Source organism: Panthera onca, chromosome C1 (genome assembly GCF_046562875.1).
Source record: "Panthera onca isolate mPanOnc1 chromosome C1, mPanOnc1 haplotype 2, whole genome shotgun sequence".
Lineage (NCBI taxonomy): Eukaryota > Metazoa > Chordata > Mammalia > Carnivora > Felidae > Panthera > Panthera onca.
Genome location: NC_138346.1, coordinates 32176161 through 32202195, shown reverse-complemented (window position 1 = coordinate 32202195; position 26035 = coordinate 32176161). Strand labels below are relative to the sequence as shown.

The 26035-nt window shown below is 39.3% G+C and overlaps 1 protein-coding gene across 3 annotated transcripts; it reads left to right on the top strand.

Moving 5' to 3' along the window:
* The first annotated feature begins 417 nt into the window (after positions 1–417).
* ICOS (inducible T cell costimulator) lies at positions 418–23469 on the top strand. 3 transcript variants are annotated; one of them, XM_078450962.2, is made up of 5 exons: positions 418–559; positions 16335–16673; positions 17742–17848; positions 18813–18897; positions 21134–23469. In XM_078450962.2, the coding sequence occupies exons 1-5, from the start codon at positions 502–504 to the stop codon at positions 21286–21288; spliced, it is 744 nt and encodes a 247-aa protein (XP_078307088.1). In that variant the 5' UTR covers positions 418–501; the 3' UTR covers positions 21289–23469. The 3 variants fall into 3 exon arrangements, with proteins under 3 accessions (XP_078307088.1, XP_060479084.1, XP_060479085.1); XM_060623101.2 differs by having other exon boundaries at positions 21099–21248; XM_060623102.3 differs by lacking the exon at positions 21134–23469 and adding an exon at positions 19694–21081.
* The last annotated feature ends 2566 nt before the right edge of the window (positions 23470–26035 follow it).

Here is a 26035-nt window from a genome sequence, read left to right as displayed (position 1 = left end):
CAGAGCATGAACAGGGGAGGGACAGAGAGAGAGGGAGACACAGAATCTGAAACAGGCTCCAGGCTCTTAGCAGTCAGCACAGAGCCTGACGCGGGGCTCGAACTCACGGACCGCGAGATCATGACCTGAGCCGAAGTCGGACGCGTAACCAACCGAGCCACCCAGGCGCCCCGCCTAATAACTATTGATCAGTGGAGTAGGGTGGTTCTGAGAATAAGCATGGTCTCTGTCTCTGGTTTTATTGGAGCCAGGATGAGGGTAAAGTCTGTTCTCAAAATTATCAGCAATCCATGGATTAAGCTGAACCCCATAAGCAGTAATGCCTCTCAAATAGCCATTGACATCAATCGAGAGAGACACCTCCTTGCCTTGATGGTAAGTGTGACACTACATAAACCCTCACAAAACCCACTTCCTTTCCAGCAAATAGAAAACAGTTGAGAACATGAATTCACTGTCAGCTTTGAACACTGGGGAGGATTGTATCTGTTTCTGGCAAACATGAAGTTAGACCTCTGCTATTTCCTTCTCTTCTGCTTTCAAGTTGAAGTCCTAACAGGTAAGTGGCCCATTTAATATTTCTAAGTTATAATTCAAATGAACATGAAGAGAAACCAAAGGTAGGAAAAGTCAGGCGCCAAATAGAAGGGGTTTCTGTTTGTTTTTTGTGTTTTTGTGTTGTGTTGTTTTTGTTTTGAAAGCAGCAACAATTACAGAAGAGCCCCAAGCACTTGGGCTCAGGGTGTCTGTGGCGGTGCAGCTGCTGAGAGCGTGGAGTTTGTACCGCTTCCTTTGATATTGTGTTTTAAGATGAAGAAAAAGGTTTCATCCGACCATTAAAATTTTAAATTACCTGTTTGGAGTTACCTGTGAGTGGATCAAGTCGAAGAGTGGCTTACTGTTCTCAGAGAAAGATGAAAGGCAAAATGACTTGTGTCAACTGAATGAAAATAAAATAGTCTTGGCATTTGGACTGGGAATTCTTTTTGAAGGAGAAAATAAAATGGAAGGGCTTTGAAAAAAAAAAAAAAAGGATTTTGATTTTCATCTTATCTGGGTGATCTTGTGTCAGATATGCCACAGGCTGCCACAGAGGTTTTATTTGACGCTAAGTGTCAGGGTCCCTCAAAAAGGCCAAGGAGTAGTGGATGATGTAAAAAGACTCCCTAGCCTCTGGAGACATTAAGGAAAAACAAGCAACCATTCTAAAGTTCTCAATTCTCTCTCTTAGATGGCATATGTCAGACTGTTTGAACGATTTAAATAATGCTACCTACAACTAAATTAATAAACAGGTTTCTGCTGCTTTTAACTTGGTACATTTTTGTAATACTTTTATCCTTCACTCTGATCCATGTTCTTGAGGTTGGCAAAAGCAAAGTGAAATTACATTAAGTTGGAAAGTTCTATTAACACTGAAAGTGAAAGCAGAAATTTAGTAGGTATAATCTTATTTAGCTAGACATAAATTTTGCAGTTGTACAAAGAAATAGATTTTACTTTTCTCTCCAAAAAACTAAAGCAAAAGCGGATTGGTCAAATGTTTCATCCTGTGGTAGTTCAAGGTGGCCCAAATGCTCTTAAGTAACGAGGACTGAGGAGTGAACAGAGTCTACTTACAAGTTCCAAAGCCAGCTTGGGACTACTTGCTTGTTTTTAAGGCCTTTTCCACAACCCAGTGAAATCTTTTATTGAACAACAAATGAATAGCTTTGGAATGGATATTTATCCATTCATTCATTCACTTATCTATTCATTCATGCAGCATCAAGCACTTGCCAGGCAGGAGGTACTGTGCAAGCTGCTGTGTGAACAATGATGAGCAAACCCTTATCAGCCCTGCTCTCATGAGGCTAACTGAATGACTGAGACATTAATCCAGTAATCCCATGAATTAGTGATCACTATAGCCAGAATTCAGAGGATGTCACAAAGAATCCACTCTAGACGGAATAGATATGGAGGTGGGGTTTGGAAGCGATATTCAAGTCTTTTCTGTGGACGTGGCACTTGAATTAAGATTGGAAGGATAAGTAAGAATAAATGGGGAGGATCGTACGAGAGTGAGGATGAAGATTCCATACCAGGAAAAGAAGAAGTGCAAAGAAGCTGTAGCAAGAGGAAATGAATTAAGGTCAGGAAACTGGAATAAGGTAGATGTGCCTGAAGGAGAGGGGTTTGGGAAGGTATAAGATGATGCTGGAAAGGAGAGCAGAGAGCAGACCATTGAGACTATATGGGCCATTTAAAGAACTTTGGATTTTTTCCAAGAACATTGGCTCAAGTCATTGAAAGGTTTGTACTGCCAAAATGAACCCCAGTATGTTAAACCCACTTGGGCACTTAGAGTTGTCGATAATGTGCTTATTATCAGTCTGATACTTGAATTAATAATCGTGTTATTTCTATGGAAGGATGAATCCAACCTAGGTAGAGTTATTTCGAGTTGTTAGACTAAGCTGGTAAAGAAATTGTGCTTCTAGAACGATGTTCATCTTAAGCTCTAGTGGAATAATACCAGAATTCACTCTTACCACACAGAACACTATGCCATGTGACAAGCCATTTCTTGGTTTGACAGGCGGCAAAACAGGCATGAATGACTAAATGGAGATTCTAAGTTGCTAACAGTCTCCATGTTCAAAATACCATCACGATGCATATATCTAGCACCCAACGGTTCTTAAGAGCCTAGAAGAAGTATGCCAAGCCCTTGCAGGTCTTTTCTTTTGGCATATTTTTAATCCTCCCAACTAAGTAGGCTCTCTCATCCCACAAAAAGGGGAGTATTCTTATCTTCAGGTGATGTTTGAAGAATCTCAGACCAGGAAAGGCTGAGTGATTTGTTACATAGTAATTAGTGGCAGAACCAAGATTACAACACAAAATATACCTGACTCCAGATTTCACATTCTTTCCTCATTGTCTTGAAGTAGCAAGAGCTATAACAAATTGTAAAAGGAGAGAAATTCTCAGGTTTGCATTTGGTTGATGAGTTAATAGGTTGGAAACCTTGGTGATTTCTAGTCTTTAAAAAAATATTTTTTTAACATTTATTTTTGAGAGAGAGAGAAAGAGACAGAGAGAGAGAGACAGAGTACGAGCCGGGGAGGGGCAGAAAGAGAAGACACAGAATTCCAAACAGACTCCAGGCTCCAAGCTGTCAGCACAGAGCCTGATGTGGGGCTCGAACCCATGAACCGCAAGATCATGACCTGGGCCAAAGTTGGACGCTCCACCGACGGAACCACCCAGGTGCCCCAGTGATTTCTAGTCTTAACCATTGATCTCAGTGTAAAATTTAACAAAGTCATCATCTTGTGACTCTGGAGTAGTAGGAAGCTCCTCGTTGTAAAAGGGTCTGGAAAAAATGTGAACCTCTACCTGGGTTTGGAAGACCCTCTTTCTACACCTTATGGGCAGTGAGAACCATGTGGGTGACCTTATGAATTCTGATTTCAGAAAGACCACTCTGAAAGCAGCGTGGATGCTGTACCTGAGTGGGAATGATGGACGTGAGACGGTGCCTAATAAATGTGCATGTCTCACGATGTGTTCTGGGAAGTGCCTGGGAGGATAACCCTCAGGTGCAATTTGAGCCTTGCTGTTGATTCCAAGGCATCCAATCTGTGACCCCTGAATTCCATCACCTCAGGAAAAACAGCCCGTTGCTGCCTGCAGACGGGCTCCCCGCTGAGATTAGAGAGAAGCCTGCTGATCCGAGCTGACCTTCAGCCCCTCCCACAACCCCCTCAAGTAGTCATGTTGGAGTTTTGAAAACCCAGATTGTTGACTTTTTTCCCCATTGATGAATTCAGGCCATTCCCAGTCAGTGTGATGAGGCTGAAAATCTGATACACTTGATTTTATCCCTTCATTGTCATGTTTATTTCTATTTCTTTTCCTTTGCTGTTGTATCCTTTTAACTAAGTTTCTTTTAACTTCCTTCTTTGCTTCTGTAATTTAGAAGGTTTGCTACAGTTCTTAACTGAGTAGTCATTATGTTTAGAGCATCTTGAGTGCCTATTATTGGATTAAAATAATGACAATGGCCTTGCCTGATGTGCTGACTCCACACTCCCCATTGATCTGAGAACTCCTGAAGGTTCTTCCCGTCGCACTCTCACGCTGTCCATTTAGCACAACCCCGCCCCAATCTTGGGCTTTGAAATAATAATTGCAGATCATTGCCAGGTTTCCTCTTACAGTATTTCTTGTCTGTTTTAAGGATCTCTCCTTCACACTTCCTTCACCTATTTTCAGTGCCAGCACCCCTCTTGCCATCTGCTCCTGTCTTGTGATCTCTGTTTCGATACAGTGATTAGAAGACTTCTATCATTTTCTGCAGATACCTCGAACTCTGTGAATTCCAGCACGGGTAAAGAAGTCTTTAACTCTGATGGGTAACCAATATCTTTTCTGGGAATAGGATTCCTGGACTGAAGTCTTTTCTCTGAATTCTCTGTGGATTCCCATCCACTGTCCGCTGGCTTCTAGGGTTACAGGTGAACAGTTCCATGCTACTCTGATTCTCGCTCATTTGTAAGTAACTTTAAAAAAATCTCTAGGATCTTGTATGCTATTTATTTCAATATTGGAATTCAGGAATTTTGCCAGGGCATGCCTAAGCTCTGAGTATTTTCATTAATATTGCTTGGGACTGAGTGAGCCTTTTCAATCTGTAGACTTGAGGGTTTTGTTTTGGTTTTTTGTTTTTTTTTTTAATCTTCAGGGCTATTTTTCTCCCCATAGTTTAATCATATCTTTTTCTTTGTCTTTTTCTCTTCTTTCTAGGAATATCTATTATTCTCATGTATGATCGTGAGTGCCGTGTTTTTTCATCCATAGTGAACACAGTGGCTTTCCTAATTTCTCATTGTTATTGGCAATCCACTCAGATGAAGTGGAATAGCATAGTTTTTAAATGGCTAACAGCATATTCCCATTTCTTGGTAGAAACAGAATGTAGGTGTGTAGACAGGGCCTGATTCTCATTTTTGTTTTGCTCACTGTAAGGTGTATAGACTTGTTTGACTTAAAAAAAATGGCCTCAATATTTGCAGTTGTAAACTGAGCAAAACCCACAACTTAGGCTACCTTCCTAGCTTAAGGATAGGAAATTTCTATGCAAAAGGATTTATTAAACTTTGTAAATAAAAATCATCTCTAGCCTTTTAATACCCAAGGAAAGGGCCACATTTACTCATTAAAGGCTCGTCTGTACTATTGCTATTCTAATAAATTGAGTCCTTCAAATGGCACTTTTTGGTCATCCTAAGTAAAATAGGACCTTTGGTATTTGAAGACTTCTTATGAAAATTCAAAACTAGGGGCACCTGGGTGGCTCAGGCGGTTAAGCATCTGACTTTGGCTCAGGTCATGATCTTGCAGTTCGTGAGTTCAAGCCCCACATTGGGTTCTGTGTTGCCAGTTCAGAGCCCTCTGAGCCTGGCGCCTGCTTCTTTGTCTCCCTCTCTCTTTGCCCCTCCCCTGTTCTCTCTCTCAAAATCTGAACATTAAAAAATTAAAAAAAAATCAAAACTATATTTTGGAAAGTAGAACTTAAGTATTTAGAAAGTATACAACACAAATGAAAACTGTTAGTCAAAACATGATTTTTTTCATTGCTTTAGCCTGTAAGGTTGATCAAAACAGACCAAGATTTCCAAGTTTAAAGAGAGTCAGATGTTGGGGATATGGTCCTCCTCTGGGTCACGTATAACGTATTGATGCCTGTTTCTACTTTGCGTGAGGCAACGCTAAGAAAAATCGAGTTGACTCTAGGGACAGTGACAGACTCACGAATTTTGGTTCTGTCAACCACTAGTTCTGATAGTAGCTTTTGTTTGTCGGAGCTGTGTTGACACAGGCATGGCACTTTCAACAAGCAACTAGAGATCATTTTAATATAGCTGTTTTGAATTTGAGAAATCAGACTTTTTACAGCCAACGTTTATATTTTCCTAGGACTCATCACCAAAATGTCCATTCATGGAAAACAACAACAAACAAACAAATCCTCCAGTTCACAAGAAAAGTTGTGTTTATGTTGTACTATGTCTAAAACAAAAATCTCCCATTATTTCCTGTTTGTACCTGTTGAATGATAACGAAAGTTTGTATATGTGAATCCATGTTTTTACATGTCTACAGGCAGAGAAGTTACAGAATAAAAGAATTTTGTCAGAGCAAAGAGCTAGACTTTGTTGCAGATTCAAATACACAGGGTAGCTCATAGCTTAACACATGGTTGTTGAATGAGCATATCTAAAGAAATGTGTTCAGCACAAAGTAATTTTATATCTAAGAAATTATTTTATGTATTTTTGGTATATGATAACTTTTTAAATCACAGAATACATATGTGGCATCAATGTAAATAGTACTTAAAGTACTTGGGATGATAATATACCCAATACGTCTGGAAGGAAAAGAAATATCCAAACATAACTTCCCAATCAAGTTTAATATTAAAAGCTTCTTTTTTTGTTTCTTTTTTTTTTTTTTTTTTTTCAGCAAGTCTCTTTAGCTTCTGGGCTTCAGGTTCTGTAGCATTAGCGGGTTGGCCTAGATTACTGGACTAAGAGGCTCCTTAAGAATGCAGGCTCTGGTCTCAGATTGTCTAGGTTCATATTATGGTTCCACCACATACTGGCTCAACAACTTTGGGCCAGTGATTCAAGCCTCTGTTTCCTCAAAATACGAAAGTTTCCTTAAAATAGAAAATCCAACATAAAAGACTGTTATGAACATCAAATTATGTATTGCATGTAATGCATTTAACAGTATTCAACATAGGAGAAACTCTCAATGCTTATAAATTGCTGTTGTATTATTATTTGGAAACTTTTGAAAGCTGAAATATTTATTTAACTTCCAGACCTATTAGGCTTCAGAGAATTGGCCAGGTAGCATTCGGTTTGAGTCTTTGTCTTTGGACTGGGAAACAAGTATTCTCCAGTAAACAGAATCTCTTGCTCTGCTTTTCTCGTTCTTCTCCTCAGTCCATTGCAGGACATTTGCCAAACATGCTCAGCCTCCATGTTTTTCTATGCATTCATTTATTTTATTGAGCTTATAAAATGTTCTAACTCCTTGGATGGTTTAGGTGACCATACTACAGTTCTCATCCTTGTGAAGCTCATGGTTAAATGAGGAAGACAGACAAAATAATTATGATCAAAGATGATATGCATTATAAATATGTTGGTGTAAACAAAGTATATTGAGAGCATAGAGATAGGTGTCTTTGTCTGGGGTCTCAGGGACCAATTTAAAATGGTTCTTAAAGAATGCATGGGGGTTTCTAAGAAGACAAAGAAGTACCGGGATATTCTAGTTTATGGGAATAGTTTAAGGATGTGAGAAGAATGGCCAAAAATTTAGTATAGGTGGACCATATATGGTCCACAGATTGTGAAAAGAGCTGGTGTCATGCTAAGAAAATTGATTTTTTACCTCATAAGTAACAATATAATAGAGACTTTAGGCTGGGGAGTTAAATGCCTTTTAGGAACACAATTTTGGAAGCAGCATGGAGGATGGATTTGGAAACGGAGAGACTGCTGCTGAGGCCAGTCAAGAAGCTTCCACAGAGGAGGGAAGACACAAAAATGCCTTGGATTGGCAACAGAAATAGAGAAAAGCAACTGAATTCAAGAGATATCCTTGAGCTAAAGTCAACGGGACTTAGTGGCCAATTGGATCAGGAGAACCAGAGAGAGGGAGGTATGAGGAAGGGGGTCAGACTAGTGACTCCCTTAAATGACAAGGTTTGGGTTTGGGAGTGAATATTGAGTTCAGGTTGGAAATGTTATTCTTGATCTATCAGAGGAAACCAGATAGAGATGTTGAAAGGAAACTGGTGATAAAGGACTGGAGCCAAGGGAAGGGGTGGCTGAGATAAAGGTGAGTGTTACTAGAGTAGAGAGGAGAGCTGGGGCCTTCAGTGTAACAAGCTCACCCAGCCAATGCCTTGTCTATGCGCCCAAAGGAGGGATGGGAAGTAATGTGGATATTCTTGGGTGCCAATAAAATTCTTTCTCCCTCCCCTTCTGTGTAAGAGACTTGGGCTCATTTAATCTCATGTAATTTCCCTGGTGGGGCAATTTTAAATCACTGACAATGAATTAACTAGGAAAGTAACTTGTTTGCAACTTAACTGTTACTTCATGAATATTGCTACAAAGCTTTATAGCATATTTGATATTCTTCTGTTTTTATGAAGAAAGTTTTTACTAGAAGAAAATCATTTTTCCATATTTTTCTTATTCTGTAATAGGATACACACTTTAGAGGACCGAGGGTTGTTTTACCCCCCCAACAAATTTCCTTGGAGAGTAAAAACAATACACATATTTGTGTGTGTGTGTGTGTGTGTGTGTGTGTGTGTGTGTGCGCGCGCACGCACATACATACACACGCACACGCTCTTTTGGCTTTTTGATTTTCTCCTCACTTCTTCACATCTTTTGTCTTTGTTAGGAAGTTAGATCAGATTGGGTTTATTTTGTTTATCCTCCCTACTCACTTCAATCACTTCTTTGGAGTATGGATGCCTTTGAATAGTAATGTAAGTATAGAAATGATGCGTGTGTAAAAATATGTAATCAGGATTCTAAAAGTTTTAGCCAGTAGACTCATAAAAAATGACAATACTTTAATTAAAGGTGAAAAAAAGTGGTAAATGCACATTTTTTTAAATGCCAACATTTCTTAGTAAAAGATAAAATGTAACAAACCCTAAATAAACGTTGCAGTTTTTAGGACTTCACCTCTTATGTCACACTCATGTGCCTGCTAAGCTAAAGTTTATTGTTTGATTACAGAAAACATGTTTAATAAGCACTATCAATAATTGCATACTCAGGAGATCTTATCTTTCTATCGCTCTGAGACCTTTGTGGAGGTTTGTGGTTAGAAGTCTGAGTTAAGGAGAATGAAATAAAATTACTGTTTTGTCTCACACCCCCTGCAGTTGTGTGGGTTTTCTAAAGTGTTTTTGCCAAAAGATTTCAACAGGGGATAATACAACTGCTTACAAGGAGTCCTGGCAGGATGGGTTCCAGTAAGGCCATCTTATACTATAGAAATGGAATGGTTTAGATATTAAAAAAAAAAAAACAACGTACAAATAAACTCTTCTGAGCCACAGTACAATTCTCAGGAGAATGATCTTTTCTTCTGATTTTTTTTTTTTTAAACAACCTCCACAGTTCACACGCTCAGGGGATACCAATGTTCTTATCCCTTAAATAATTTGAAAACCTAAAGAAATCACCTAATATAAAGACCGTGATTTTACTCTTGGAAACATTAGTCCACTGATGTCAAGAGTAAAGTTATAACAATCATAGTTAGCAGCAGTTAACAGGTTTGAACCTCTACTGGGAAGGTTGTACCCTTTAGACATGGTAGTCTATGTGATTAAGAAGACACAATACCTGTTCTCCAGAGTACTTATAATCCAGGAGTACTAACAAGTAAACAGATATGGTAGCAAAACAAAAACTAATACTTAATATTTAGATTTTAAGACCCATTACTCGGAGTCAAGAGGACATATTTCTATTGTGTTTTAAATAATGTATTAAGTGCTGAAAGATATAGCATGATGTTTTATCCTAAGTCACTAACATGCTGTAGTTATGAAACATCTGAGTGTATTAGAAGAATCATTGGTCCAGGGGCCCGTCTTGGCCGTACATTGGGCAATTTTAAAGACTGTGCACTCTGGAGGATCTAAATAATCAGCCAGGTTTAAACTTGTCCTCTGTAGAGAAAGAGAATCATCAATCATCTAAACAAGTCTTTATGAACCTAGTAGGTATTTAAAGAGAAAAAATCTGTTTCTTTAGAGCTCAGAGAGAGTTTTCTTTAGAATCTGACATTCCATTTCAGGAGATACCCTTCATGCTTGATTATACATTTGCATGTGCTTGCTTCTAGAAGAAAGACAACATGGCATAGCTAATCATGAGATCATGTTCCAGCAATGAGCTATGGAATCCTGGGCAAGATACTCACTTTTCTGCCCCAAGTCTAGCTTGATAAATGTAAATATAAAATGAAAGGCTTAACTGGATCATTTCTGAGAGCCCTTTTGGTTCTTACATTGTATATTCTATTCATCGCCCCAGATTTATAACATCACCGAAATCTACATATTCATTAGTTCATCTCTGTGTCTAATAAATATTTATTATGACTTACTACATACTACAGATGCTATTGTAGATAGTTGGGATGGATTGGTGAAGGAGATCAACAAGGTACCTGATTTTAAACAGTGGGGTAAACCTGATGTAACAGTGGGGTAGCCAGACAATAAATAAGTAAATAAATAAACCAGATTATTTCAGGCAATGATAAATATTTTCTCTCAGGTAATAGGACAGAAAATGACTTGGGGGTGTACTTTGGATTGAGTGGTCAGTGGTCGCTAAAGAAGTAGTAGTTTTGTGAAGACTGGAGAGAACATTCTAGATGAAAAAGCAACAAATTTGAAGCCCAGGGGACCAGCTTCTTATATTTGAGGAATAGAAAGAAGAGCAGTATGACTGCAGCGTAGTGAGTGTCTGGTATAAAATGGTGTTGGAGAGCTACATAGGTCATGCAGGTCATGGAAACTAGGCTGAGGAGTTGAATTTAATTCTAAATGAGATTTACGTTTCATAAGCAGGGCAATGACACAATCTGTGATGTTAGAAGATCGTTCTGGCTTCCCTGAAGAGAATAGATGGTAAAAGGGCAGAAGTGAGAGCAGCAAGTTAGGAGACTCTTGCAGTCCTAAAGAGAGATGATATGGTTTGGCCCAGTTGAAGTTTAGATGCAGGAGCAGTGGATAGACTCAACCAGACATAAAACAGAAGTACAGGAAGTTAGGCCTTCTTCCCGTAGACAGACTTTAACATGATCCTGTAAGCTCAGTCTGTAGTGATCACTGTCTTGCTTCATGTGGTTGCCTGCTTCCATTGCCTGTCCCTTGGTTGTTGCTAGTGGCACTTCAACCGTAGATTAAACCCAGAATCTTTTCTGCACCCAAGAAGTTGTATTCCCTGTGGACAAATAATCTAACCTGTCCGGGTCTTCAGAAAGAATTGGACTTGTATAATTTCGAAGTTTACCAGGTCTAATTGTTTATGATGCTGAGTGGGGGTTGAACCATGTTACAAGAAACACAAATGTGAAGGAGAAGGTGTTTTGGGGAGTCTGAAACACAGACAGACAGTGTCTATGAGAACTTAGATGGAGATATGTTAGGGAGGAAGGTGAGGAACTTATCAAAGACTGTGGGAAGGGAGATTTTGGAAGATGATTTTATAAGAAGTGGTATGTAAAAAAAAAAGTAAGCTGAGATAAAGGAAGAAAGAACAGAAGAAAGATTGGTGAGGGGAACTCTCACAATTTTTAACTTCTGGTACAGCAGAGGAACTGATCAAACAGATCTGACACTCAACCAAAACGAACACTGGCTAAAAAATTGGTGTTATGACACCAGCACTCCCAGTTGAATATTAGATCTGGAGATGAGAATATCCAGGAAAGGTGAAGAAAAGATTCTAGTTGTTTCTACAGTTATAAGAAACCAATACATTCTGATTTTCCTTAAATTATCTGCCTACCCGCTAAATGCTTTAGCCATGGTTATAGGAATGATCTCCTTTTGATAGTGTTTTTTCACATGTCTCCAAAGGCTAAGGAGCATTTTTAATCAGGTACTGGAGCATATCTGTTCTACAAGTGCCAAAGTAATTATGAAGCACTTGATTAAATGTCATACCTGCTTCTTTTAATTGAAAACATTCAAATTGCAGACTTAGAGTTGTCAAATGGTTTTCCAGATGAAAAGCTTAAGCATTGGTTACGTAGAAACAGAAGTCAGGCTTCTTATCACTATCTTTAATAATAAAAAGCCCACCTAGATTAAATATGATAAAGTGAACAAGTCAGAGTGCCCAGCAGAAATGACACTTTGGAATCCCCAGCTACTCCTCTGATGTCAATGGCACACATCCTTGGCATTATCACTCAAGAAAAACTTAGGTAGTCTTCTTAGCCCTACCTAAACACTTTCACAGGCAAGGAAGATAGTCTCATTCAATTTATTTCTCCTGACCCCCCTGGAATATCCCAGTAAGATTCTGGAACAGAGAAGACTATTGGAACAACAACAAAGTAATAGCTTATCTTGCAGTCTTCTTTGGATAGGTTTTGATCCTGGATCCCTAGTGAGTAAGTGTTGGAAAGAACTTGAAGATGTTTTCGTACTTCCTTATTTCACAGATGAAGAGACCAAAGTCAGAGGGGTACCAGAGTCACAGACTTGCTATGGGAAGGCCAGAATTTTCCTCTCATTTCCTTGGGAATCACTGCATTGCATCTTCCACTACTCTGCACTGCTGATCATTACCTTTCATCTTGTGTTGGGTTGTGGGTCATAGTGTGGGCATGGGGCAGAGAAGAGAAGCTGCTGACAAAACATCTTCAGAAATACAAGATAGGGCACCTATGTCTATGTGTTTACATGGTGGCCGCAGACACTTTGGCCCTAAGATCTCTGTAATTTACTTGCTGCCATTCTAAAGTCCTGGGAAAATTTGCTCTGGACATTTTTAAAAAATTTTTTAAATATTTAGTTTTGAGAGAGAGAGGGAGAGGGGAGAGGGGAGAAGGGAGAGGGGTGGGAAGGAGGGAGGGAGGGAGGGAGGGAGAGAGAGAGAGAGAGAATATGAATGAGCAGGCGAGGGACAGAGAGAGGGAGACACAGAATCCAAAGTAGGTCCCAGGCTCCGAGCTGTCAGCACAGAGCCCGACATGGGGCTCAAACTTGCAAACCATGAGATCATGATCTGAGCCAAAGTTGGATGCTTAAATAACTGAGCCATCCCCTCCCCCTTCCCCCGCCGGTGCCTTGGACATTTCTAAAGAAACTGAGAACGAGCCCACTGATTTTATTCTCTGCAGGAGAATACAGAGTCCTAAACATCAGAACAATAGTCATGCAGCATAATTTATTTTCACATAAATAAGTCCCCAAGAAAATATCTTTCATTTTAATCTAATGTAGACTGCATATATATCCATGCTATCAGTTATTTCCTTTTGCCTTTTGCTTACATTGTTTCCTCTATTTTTAAAATGAAGACAAGCATTATTTTCCTTCTGTATAGTTACAAATTTTTGTTCTAGAACAAGACATATATACAGAAGACTGAACATCAGTGCACAATAAATAATTATAAAGCATACTACCTTGCCTGCATAATCACCACATCTCAAGAAATAAAACACTGTCAGCACACAGAAGCCTTTCTACCCCCTGGGTTTTGCTTCCTGATCCAACGTTTCCTTCCCTTTATGTAAAACCATTAGACTGAACTTTGTGACATCCATTTAGGTTATATTTTGTATTTAAAATTTTCTTAGTGTTTATTTATTTTTGAGAGAGAGAGACAGAGACGGAAACAGAGCATGAGCAGGGGAGGGGCAGAGAGAGAGGGAGACATAGAATCTGAAGCAGGCTCCAGGCTCTGAGTTGTCAGCACAGAGCCCTACACGGGGCTCGAACTCACGAACCAGAAGATTATGACCTGAACAGAAGTTGGACACTTAACTGACTGAGCCACCCTGGCCCCCCCGTTTCTATTTTCTTAGTCATTAGGCAAGAAATCACAACATGCATACTTCACTTACCAAAGTTTCTCATTATACATACCTTTACTATTTCACTTTGTTTTTTATTGTTGATGTTGAGACATCACCTGCCAGTCTAATAGTTCCTTCTCTGAAGGTAAAGCGTCTCTTTTCTATGGCTGCTTTTAGGATTTCCATTATGATGTATCTAGACGTGCACATTAAAAAAAAAAAATCTGCTAGTGATTTGTTGGGATTCTTGAATCTGGATGATGACTGCACTTCAAATAATTTTTCTAACCTAAGTTTCTAGTTCATCAATTCTCTCTTTAGCTCTAATATGCTTTGAAAATATCCATGGAATTTTTAATCATAGTATGGATTTTGCCAGTTTTATTTGATTCTTTTTCAAATTAGGTTTTTTGTTTGTTTCTTTTAGTTTCCTTTGCTTTGCAGAGGTTATTAGAAGTTTGTCTTTTACTGCCTTAAATGCAGTAAGCCCCGTTGTTTGTTTTGGGATCTGACAATTCAAATATAGAACTTTAAGGGGGCTTTGTTTCTGTAGTCCATTGTTTGTTTTGTTTCCTTGCATGTCTGATTAACTTTTTTGGTGTGCTTGTCATTGTTTTTAAATATTATTTGTGGATAGGATTTGAGGCCTACCATGTAAATCTTTTTCCTAGAATAGTTGCATTTTTACTCTCAATAGCCTAAGGGTAATAATGATCCAAAGTGACCCTGAACAAAATTCAAGGATTTAGGTTTTCTGGACCATTGAAGTGATGTGAGCTGGTTTCCTTCTGCTTTAACTGTAGTCCAAGAAGGGAACCGTTTGAGATCCCAACTTACTGAGAGAGGATGGCCTTCTAGGTTTCTTACTTTGAAGACTCTGGGAGTTGAGGCATGAAAACAAAAATTTGAACCTGGGAGAACAGCAAACACTCTCAGAGTAAAAGCAACTTCTAAACTCTGCTCATCTCTCTGAGTTCTGGTTCTTCAGATTTAACCCACCAATTTCTTCTCTTTGCTAAACCTTGTTAAGCCTTTTAATAATATTTTTTAGACCTTTTGTTCAGCAGTTTTGGTTGTTTGGGTGTGGGAATTTGTTGGAATCTGGGCGGTCATAACCAAAAAACTACAACACTTATGCATATTTTCACAGTCAAATCTCCAAGTTGAAAATCTATCCCCTTGTAATATGGAATCTAAATTAAAGAGATCTAAATTAAAGCCTGTAGATATTAAGAAAAATAAGTAACTGTGCTAAATCTTAAATAAAATTAGGGCAATTAGTGCAAGCAGAGTTGTGGCAGGTGAATCTACCCGCATCATGTTTAGTCATATCATAAATTAAAGTTCTTTCAGAAAGCAACATGGCAATACGTAGTGCCATAACATGTTTAAACAGTTTGACTAGGTCATAAAAGCAAAGTGCTAAAAATCACCCTAATATTCAACATTGGAATGCTTTAACAAATTATATATTAACATTATGTCCTAATATACATACAGTCATTAAAAAGGACGACTGTGACAACTATGTAAGAAATGGAACTTTTATGATATATCATTAAGTGACAATAGCAGAACACAAAGAAATATGTCTACAAAACAAGTGTATATCTGGAAGATAGAGGGGAAATATACACAGATAGTATGTCTATTTCACAATAGGGCTGGACAACTTTTTTTCCTTCAACATTCTTTTTTTACTTGCTATATTCTCTTTAAGAATAAAGACAGATTTCAAAACTTAAGCAAAAAACTTTCGTGCTAATAATTTTCCCAATTTCAGTGAGAAACTTTCATATATAAAAAAAAAAAAAAAAGGAAAAAGAAACAGAAGAGAACAGTTACTTATAACCCAGTAACTCAGAATCTGCAACCAGACTAAAACCATTTTGGCTCCTTCCTTGTGTGACCCCTGTGTAGCTTTCAAAAATACCCTTGGCTTCCTAAAAAGCTTAAAATGTATTGGGAAAAAAAAGAAATTGACAAAAATCTGGTGCCTTACCATTGTCATCAGACCTTGATTCAATTCTCAATGGATCAGGTTCAGAGAAGACACATTTCTATCATTTGAAAATGATTCATCTGTTGTTTTACTCTCTGACTGGAGGGTATAGTGTAAATATATATTTATATATAATTGTTCATTTTTTAGTTTAAGCTATTTTTCACTTTTTAAATTTTTTTTGTAAGTTACATCTTTCCCCAAATTTCATCCCAAATCTTCCTTTGTTTGACAAAGTGCTAATCCTCCTTCAATCTCAATTTTAAAAATCAAAAGGGCATTATTTGATTCTATAAACAAAATTAGAACCCAACCCCCCACCTTTATTTGAACAGTACTCCATTCCTAGCATTAATTCAGATGTTTTACTACATATTTGTTTATCATCTGTCTCCAATATAAAAGCATAATCAGATAATATGGTGCCTGCCCTGTGTAAATATATTATTTAATATATTACATATTATATATTCATATGTAACAAGCAAATTTCTGGTCAGGTTATTTTCGAGGGCAGAGTTTTATTTGTTGTCCTGTTCTTCTTTTGGTTGTGAAATTCTTTCATTTTGGTGCAATAGAGGTGACTTTATGAAGAGAAGAGATAAATTTTGTGCTCAAATACAACTAATAGAGTAGTATCTTCATAAAATGTCACTTTTGCTTTGTTTTCTTCCTTTTTATCCAGGAGAAATCAATGATTCTGCCAAGTCCGAGATGTTTACCTTTCACGATGGAGGCATACAAATTTCATGCAAATTCAGTGAGATAGCCTTGCAATTTAAAATGAAGTTGCTAAAAGGGACGGAAGTACTCTGTGATCTCACTAAGACAAAAGAAAGTGGTAACACGGTGTCCATTAAGAATCTGAAATTCTGTCAAACTCAGTTATTCAATGACAGTGTCTCCTTTTTCCTGTATAATTTGGACAATTCTCATGCCAGCTATTACACCTGCGAACTGTCAATTTTTGATCCTCCTCCTTTTCAGAAGAAGAATATTAGCAGAGAATATTTGAATATTTATGGTAAGACACTGTTTTCATCTTTCAGACTTAAGAGTACGTTCCCATTTAACAGCTTTTCTCACTAATGAAAACAACTAAGCAAATGACTATTTTTTAAAGTTTATTTGTTTATTTTATTTTGAGAGAGAGAGAAAGAGAGAATCCTAAGGAGGCTCCACACTGTCAGTGCAGAGCCTGACATGGGGCTCGAACTCACGAACTGTGAGATCATGACCTGAGTGAGCCAAAACCAAGAGTTGGATGTTTAACCCACTGAGCCACTCAGGTGCCCCTAAGCAAATAAGTATCATTTGTGGAGTTCATTTTGGTGCAATTGATGGCAATAATTTATCATAAAAATATGCAAGGGATAATTTATTATTATTAATAATTAGTATTAATCAGTAATATGCAATTTGATCACGTAGATTATTGAGTTAGAAATAGGTTACGTTGGGGCGCCTGGATGGCTCAGTTGGTTAAGTGTTTGACTCTTGATTTCAGCTCAGGTCATGATCTCATAGTCCACCTTCTAGAGATTCTCTCTCTCCCTCTTCTGCCCCTCCTCCTCCCACTCTCTTTCTCCCTCTCCAAAAAAACAAAAAAGAAAAGAAAAAAAATAGGTCATGTTGTCTTTAAAACGCATAGGCCATTAAAAATCAGGAAAAAATTTAAGACAATTACCCAAATCTGTGGCCTAATGGCCATTGGCTCTAGTCATGTAAAACTTAAGGTTTTGGTTAGTGTCGGTTTTGTGGAATCAAGTGAGGGGATTGAAAGCCATCGTTTTATACCCTTACTTTTCCTACTTACTCTTCTACAAAAATATAGACAGAAAAAGTCCTTCCTAGTAACCACATTTGTAATCATTTATGTGCATAGAATCTTTCAGGTTTTAGTTTTTGAACGCTTGCTATAATACTGAGATGGTGTTATATACTGTGCATTGGATTCCATGATTGTAATGAAGGCAAACTGCATTTGATTAAATCACTTTATTGAATTTGGTAAAAGAACTTGTGATTCGGCACCCAAAAAGGAGATTTGTTTCTCACAGTGTTTCCTTAACATGTCTCCTTTCCAATCCAGAATCACAGATTTGCTGCCAGCTGAAGTTCTGGTTACCCATAGGGTGTTCAGCTTTTGTTGTAGTCTACATTTTTGGATGCGTATTTCTTTGTTGGCTTACAAAAAAGGTGAGCAATGTCTCTATTTTTCTCGCCTCTGCTTTCCTGAAGAATATCAGTAGTTATTTACTCAAAGCACCTGCTGCTCTTGCCAGAGTGATTTGATTAACAGACATTTTCTTTTCCATAGGATAGGTCTACTAACTACTAACTTGGAACAGAAGCTTATTCTATAGCTGCTTCATTCTAAAAAAGGGTTTGAGGGCTTATGGAAAGAGCTGTTATTATTATTATTCAAAAAAGATAAGGGAATTGGGGCCAAGAAAACATAAAAAGTCAGGACGAAGATTGAAACATAAAAATAGATGCTTCTGACTTCTGAGAATCATTAAATATGGGCTGCAAATTTGATTCTAAGTTTCCAGAGTCAGGACAAAGATGAAACAGTTTCGTTTCACTCAACTTGTCAGTTAAACAATCAGTGAGAAAGTCTTACAAGGTGTCAGTCTTAGCTGAGAAGTAAATGGCCAACTTCTTTCCATGGCTAAGTTGTTAGGACTGTTTTTGAAGAAGACCATAGAAAAACTGGGAAGAGAATTCAACAATGACAAAACAATCTCTCTGTGCTGGGGGGTATTATTTCCAGTCTTTCATAATATAGGTTCTCAATGAGAGAACTTACAGCATTCTGCATTTTACACAGGTATCAGTTGGCAGACCATGGGTGTATCTGTGCCAGAATGGAATAAAAAAGAGAGATAAAGAATAGAGTGAGATAGGGCTCGCTATCTAAATCTACAAAAGAAGGGAACAATAAAAACAAAAATGAGGGAGGAAATTCAGCAGAAGGGTCTTTTTATTTAAAGCCCTTTTCATATTGGTCTCCTACTTAGCTGGAAGTCAGGAGCCTACACCACATGCTAATGCTTTTGTCGCATATCACTTCAACCAAGAATAGAAAACAGTGAAAAAAGACCAGGGATGGAGATGAGGAAGAGCAGCCGACAAACCATGTTTCTGACTTCTCTTTCAGAAGTATCAATCCAGTGGGCATGACCCTAACAGTGAATACATGTTTATGGCAGCAGTGAACACAGCCAAGAAACCTGGACTCACAGGTATGGTTCCATCTGGGGGTTTGGGTAGAGCAGAGTGTTCTTCACATTATGCTTGGAATTTTAATTTTTTATTTTATTTATTTTTAAAGTTTATTTATTTTGACAGAGACAGAGAGAGAGAGCAAGTGAGCATGTGTATGAGCACAAATAGGGGAGGGGCAGAGAGAATCCCAAGCAGGCTCTGCACTGTCGGCTCAGAGCCTGACACGGGGCTCCATCCCATAGAACTATGAGATCATGACCTGAGCTGAAATCCAAGAGTCAGATGCTCAACTGACTGAGCCACCCATGTGCCCTTAATTTCTTATTTTAAAGGAAGGCCAAATGTCTCTCTGGCCTCATTTTAGTCTTTTCTGTGAAAATTTGAATTTTTCACTTCAGGTTTATCCTTTTCTGCAGTACACTGCAAACAATGTATTTGTAAACCACTATTAAAAAATAAACGAGCAAAGGATCCATAAAACCACTATTGTATCACCGCAGTTTTCTAATTGGTATTTCAAAAGCTAGCATGATTCTAAGTCTTCCTTGGTAAAAAGTTCTCTAATTCACCTGATAAGCAGTTATTGGAGATCAGTGAGGTACAAATGGCTGAGTAAGGAGCTGTGGGAGATGCAGAGGTATATGAAGGGTTTTGGACAGAGATTTGGAAGAGAGATCTGGGCTGGTGCTACCAGGGGAAGGAGGAGGAGCCGGTGAGGCTCTTGCTATTCTGGTGAAAAGAAGGTGGAGGGCGAGAGGGCCCGGATGGCTGCACAAGGCCAGTTAGGTGCGACCTTTGACTTTTCCCATTCAGAGCGAACACTGTCAGTTTGAGGTTCATCAAGCTGAGGAGCATCTAGAAAGTTTGAAGCATCCCTTGTGGAAAATTTGTAAGTCTTATGCCTTTGAGGTTGCGACGAGAGGACATATGTGATGAGACAGAAGGCCCCGAAGTTCTGCCACCATTCAGTGGTAAAGGACTTGTATAAAAAGGATGCAAACAGCACCTGTAATCATGGAATTAAAGCATGGGAAGGGATCTAAATGCTCCTTCAGTCTATCTCCTCATTTTTTGGATGAGAGAAGTTGATGCCCAGGATGTTCAGTGACTCTTTTGGTTCCCTAGAGATTTCCCACCATAGCTTTGTCACTAACAAAGAGCATGCATTTCATTACTTGCCTATTAAAAAAATCTTTTCTTTTAATCCCTGTGCTTGTTATAATGTGTCTGTTTTAGTTTGGATCCCTGAAAAAGCAGACCCCGAGACAGAGTCTTGGGTAGAAGTAGTTTATTTAGAAGGTGACCCCAGGGAAAACGGGTGAGGGAGCAGGGAGAGTAAGACAGGCAAGAAGGAAAAGCAAATGGAGATTGCATTACTGAGGTCTCAGCTGGAGGCCACAGAACCTCTGAGAAGTGTACAGGTGTCTCTAAGAATTGTTCTTCTGAAGGATGGCAAGTGGGGTATTGATCCAGTGGATCCCATCCCCACTGGGCTGGAGTTGCCTGTAGGGTCCACGAACTTTCCCTCATCCATCCTGGAGCCATGCTCTATGCTTGGCTCCCAAGTCTACAGAGAAATCCCTGAGACAGAGAGCAGAGTAATGCATGGTGGGACTCTTGTGCTAGAATGGACAGCATGTACAGAAGTGTCTACCCCAGCTGTGGCTGGGATCAGAGTCGGGCTATTTCACATCCCACCTATGAACTGTAATCACTGAAAACGGCCATAGTGTAAGCTTCTTGAAGGTAGGTGGGTCTCTCCTCTGTATTCTGAAAGCAATATGCATACACAAGTTCAAGCAGAGCATGTCTCAGCACCTCTGTCAAGTATTTATCGCATGATTATGTAAGTAGTACCAGGCCACGTGATCTGTGTTGGGTAGAGAGAGGGGAGACTCAAGCAAGTCCTGGTCTTCAGTCTGTAATGTCATTGGGAGAGCTGATGTGTTTACATAGAGGGTAGACTCATACGATAGTGTCAAAAGTCCTCAATTGTGAAGTCGAGAGTTCAGGTCATGTTTATTACAGGAGTTAAGAGGAGGCTGGGTAAAACTTCACGGCAAATATGGAGCTGGTGCTGAGTCTTGAAGCATCGAGTTTGGTTGGGGTGTGTGTGTGTGTGTGTGTGTGTGTACAAGAGTCAGATGAAAGGGACAAACTTGTTGAAGGGAATTGGAACAGAGTGCCTTTAAAAATGTTGTGCTACATTTTGTTATAGGTGTGACTCATAATTTGGAACTTTGTGGCACCCAGGCATGAACCACGTGGGCCAGGTCCCCTCTGACTTGAAGCGCAAGATTCCCACGTCCCCTGGACCACAGAGAGTCAGACTTGATTTGAGTACATGCATCTTCTGCTGGTGTTCTGTTCAATCTGGACTAGTGACTATCGGTCAACAGGGGTTTTAAAAGGCTGCTTCGGTACTGTTGGGTTATCAAAAACACCCTCTTGCAACTAGTTTTACAGAAAGCCCAGCTCGTGTGTGCTCAACAAATAGACCTCACTGGGATGGAATTCCTATCTTCATATCTGCTTCTAGCAATGCACCAGCCAGGAGAACAAACACATCTCCAGATATTTTTAAAAGATGCCATGGGTACCGAATCTGCAAAGCAAATGGGCTGCCAACAGCCAGTATCTCTCTGCACTTCACTTATAGACTACCTCTTCTTCCTCTAGGGCTGAGCATTCCTTTTTAGCCACACAGTAGGGGAAGGTGCTTCAAAATTATAGCTATTTTATTTCTGAGGTATCAACATGTAATTGTACTATTATAATAGGTTAGTACACAGTACTCTTTTCCAACATCTGAACCCCAGTCCTGTATTCCCAAGAGTTTAGATGCCTTCTTCTGCCTTCAGTTTGCCTTTTTAAAATACTCTACATGACTACTTGACAGGCATTCTGTTAAAAGACAATTATTTTTAATGTTTATTCACTCTTGAGAGAGAAAGAGCACGAGCGTGGAGGGGCAGAGAGAGAGGGAGACACAGAATCTGAAGCAGGCTCTAAGCTCTGTGCTGTCAGCACAGAGCCCTACACAGGGCTGAAACTCACAGACCGTGAGATCATGACCTGAGCCGAAGTCGGCGCTTAACTGACTGAGCCACCCAGGTGCTCCGATAGACATTCTTGAGTAGGGAGCTTTATCTACATTTTCCCCCTCTGCTGCTCAATAAAACACGTAGTATATATATTTAATTGTAGCCCAATGAATATAATTTGCCTATATTTTCCCTACAAGAATATTTTTCTTCCAGAAAGACCTCTTATTTTCCCAAATTCAGTTAAAATGATTTACTTTGTTGACTTGTTTCTACCACATTAGTGGTAGAAAACATTGCCTAGAATCAGAAGTGACTTTATTGTATGAGTCTGTTTTCTATCATTATCTATGTCTTCATGGTGCTATTAATTCCAAGCGAGGCTGTTTCTATAGGTCATCTTAAAATTGCAAGCAAACAAACAAACAAACAAACCCACAAAACCGTCTTTCACTGCCCAACATTGTCCCGGAGGGTAGAGCCAATGATCCATTTAGTGGAAAGCTGTAGTTCCTGGAGGTCACTGACAGACTATAACCCAGATGACCTCCTGGCTTGACAGGCTGAAATGGCCCCATCAGCCTGGAGCAGCCATCCAGACCTGGGTGAAATTGCAAGGCTTGAGAGACTCCTGTGAACCAAGGACAACCAGCTGCTCTTGCCCCCAGAAGCTGACGTCACCCTGGGGACCATGGTGAATCTGCCTGCATTTGTACCTCCACGGTCTTGGAGGAGGCACAGATGTGCCAGGGAACATCAGCAGGATTCCTTCTCCTAGAAACTGGCCCTGGCCCTTCAAGATAGTCTTCCTTTGAATGCAATTTGGCTGGAAAGATTCTTAAATACATATAATACGTGATTGGTCTTAGCTGGAATATTTTCTCTGCTTCCTGTTTGCATGCCCAATGCTTCTGAAGCAGCCAATGTATGTGCAACAACATTTTTAACCTTAGGTAAAGTTGGGCTATTCAGTAGTTTTAAAATTTGTAGGTGCCTGTGTCTAGTTTACTTTAAAAGTGAGACCAGATATGTCATTACGCATACTTATATTCTTGTAAGCGTGCGTAATGATGGATACGTACAGTACAGTACTGCATTTGTAATTTGAATCAAGTTTGGTGGTGTTTTTCCAGCTGACTTGGACAACCTGGTTGGCTCTGCAGAGCTGTTCCCTGAGTTGTTTGCAGCTTTGGGGGTGGGGGGTTGGCGTGGGGAGTAAAGCCTTCATTGGGGTCCACCTGGCCTGGTTTCCATACTGTGCTCTAAAGCATCCTCATCCTCAGCACTGGACATTTCGAAGTGGATTATTAAATGATACAATTTCTATGAAATAAAGACTTGTTTTAAGAGGAGCTACTCATGAAATAGATTTTAGCAGTAGTAGGAAATTAAGGAATAAACATTTGATATTCAGCAACTGAAAATACTCAGAGTGTTTTCTTGGGGGAAGGAAACTGTTCCCTTAGGTGTAGCTAGCACTTGCAAATTTGACCTTATCCTTGAAGGTGGTTACACGGCTTGGAACAGTCGCTCATCATTTTTTTTTTTTTTAAATATTGGAACAACCACAAACTTACATAAAAAAGTTGGAAGTACAGCAGAAGAACTCTTCTTTTCCTCATTAAGTTTCTAGCCTGATGCCCTATCACCTCTGGACATAAGTATTTTCTACAAACAAGAACACTCTTTTATCCATAACCACAATGCAACCATCAACATCGGAAAATGAACACTGATACATGGCGGCCATCTCACCCTCAAGCTCTATTCGGGTTTGTCCAGGGGTCCTCCTAATGTATTTTATAGCAAAAGATTATGTTCACAATCTCTTTTTGTATTTGGGTCTTGTCTTTGCAGTGTCTTTCAGTCTAGGCAGTTTCTCGGTCTAGACTTTCATGGCCCTGGCTCTTTTGAATGTCACAAGCAGTTATTTTATAGAATGCCCCTTGCTTTGGGTCAGTCTGATGTTTCTTTCTTTTTTTCTTTTAATTAAAAAAATTTTTTAATGTTTATTTAGTTTTGAGAGATAGAGAGGGAGGGAGAGAGAGGGAGGGTGGGCGCATGACGGGGGAGGGGCAGAGAGAAAAAGGGAGACACAGAATCCAAAGCAGGCTCCGGGCTCTGTGCTGTCAGCATAGAGTCCTATGCAGGGCTCAAACCCACGAGTTGTGAGATCATGACCTGAGCCAAAGTTAGATCCCCAACCGACTGAGCCACCCAGGTGCCCCCGATGTTTCTTGATAATTAAAATCGGATTATCGACCTTTGGCAAAAAATAACCCGAAAGAGTTACTGTGTTTAACTGCATCCGGTCAGGTGGCTTACAATCTTGATTTGTTACATTACTGATAATGTTCATTTTGATCCCTTAATTAAGGTGATGCCTGTCAAGCGTCTCGACTGTAAGATACTCTTTTCCTCTTTATAAGTTAATAAGTAGTTCATGGGGAGGTGCTTTGAAAGCTTATAAATCTTCCTTTTCTTGTCAAATTTTCTATTTATTCATTCATTTTTTTTTTTTTATCTGTATGGTTTCTTGTTGTATTCAATGGGTAAACTTTTGTTACCATCATTTTATTTTGATGCTTAAACCGTCCCATTCTTGGCCAGAAAAAGCCTATTTAAACGCCTCTTGTGTCTTTCTACCACATCCTCGTCATTCTTAGCGCTTTTGTGCTTTGGGGCAGGACAAGATACTCCAGGCCCAGCTAGTGTTTTCCCATCCCAGGGCTAGCATCAGCTGTTTCTCCAAAGAGCCCTTGTTTCTTTGAGTAGGCAATGGTTATTCGAAGCCAAGATCTAGGCATTAGTAAATGCTCATGACTATTGGGATTTCACTGCTCCCAGGCCCTTCAGTGGACAGAACCATGATACAGACGCAAATATAAATGTAAATGTGTATGCGTATATATTTACATTTATTATTTGAGTATAGTTGACACACAATGTTACGTTAGTCTCAGGTGTACAACATAGTGATTCAACAAGTTTATACGTTATGCTATGCTCACTACAAGTGTAGCTACAATCTGTATCCAAACATCGCAGTTACAAGATCATTGACTGTACTCCTTATGCTGTGCCTTTTATTCCCATGACTTATTCATTCCATAGCTGGAAGCCTGTATTTCCTATTCTCCTTCACCCATTTTGCCTCCCCCCTCCCCCCACTCCCCTCTGGCGGCCATCAGTTGTTCTCTGTATTTTATAATATATATTTTAAACATAGATGTAACTGTACATACAATACATATAATATATAGAAAGTGTATGTATATATACATCTGTACATACATATACTCATTTATATCTATATTTATTTCTTTAACAATCTATATATGTTGAAACACATGGGTTCATACCCGTGCCTTTAATTCCAATATAACAGTATAGCATTTATTCCAGATTTATTCTTTTCTATTTTTTGGCCCTCTTAGTACACTGAGAAACCTGACTCTCATCATCTTTTAGTATTTTACTTATTTGTTCAGTCTCACAGCATGAAACTAATCTCCCATTTCGGCTGTGCCCCCTGCCCAACATAGTAGCTTCCTCCCTCTGCCTGGACTCTGACTCCTCATTCCAGGTTGCACAAGCCTAGAATCAGCCAGTTTGGGTTCTGACTCCTTGAACTGGGTTTTCCCACTTCATGGATGCCCTTCTTACCTTTTTGGGTTCTACCATTCCAAAGTGGGTCATTCCTCCAACCTCAGCCTGGGGCCATGGTGGCTCCCTTGCACTGGGGTGACTCCCCGAATGGCCTGTGTTTTACCCTGGCTGGCAGAATTTACCCATCATGTTAAGTTCCAATTACCCGCAGTGATTGCTGGTTGATCTTTATTGGCATCAATTCCTTCCCTGTCTTACATCCTTACATCCCTATTTGTGTTTCCTTTACTTCTCACATAAACTGCTTCCTCTGGAATTCTTATCTCACCCTCTGCTTCTGGGAGAATTCTAACTCAGACACTTCTTTGCCCCTCCACGCCTAGGGGAAACAGTGGTTTTCCGCTGACACTAGTCCCAGGTGCTTCATCCTTCCTTATTTGTTCATTGATTCCATCTAACCTTTTGGAAACAATCCAGTCATTGCTCTCTTCCTTTAACCTTT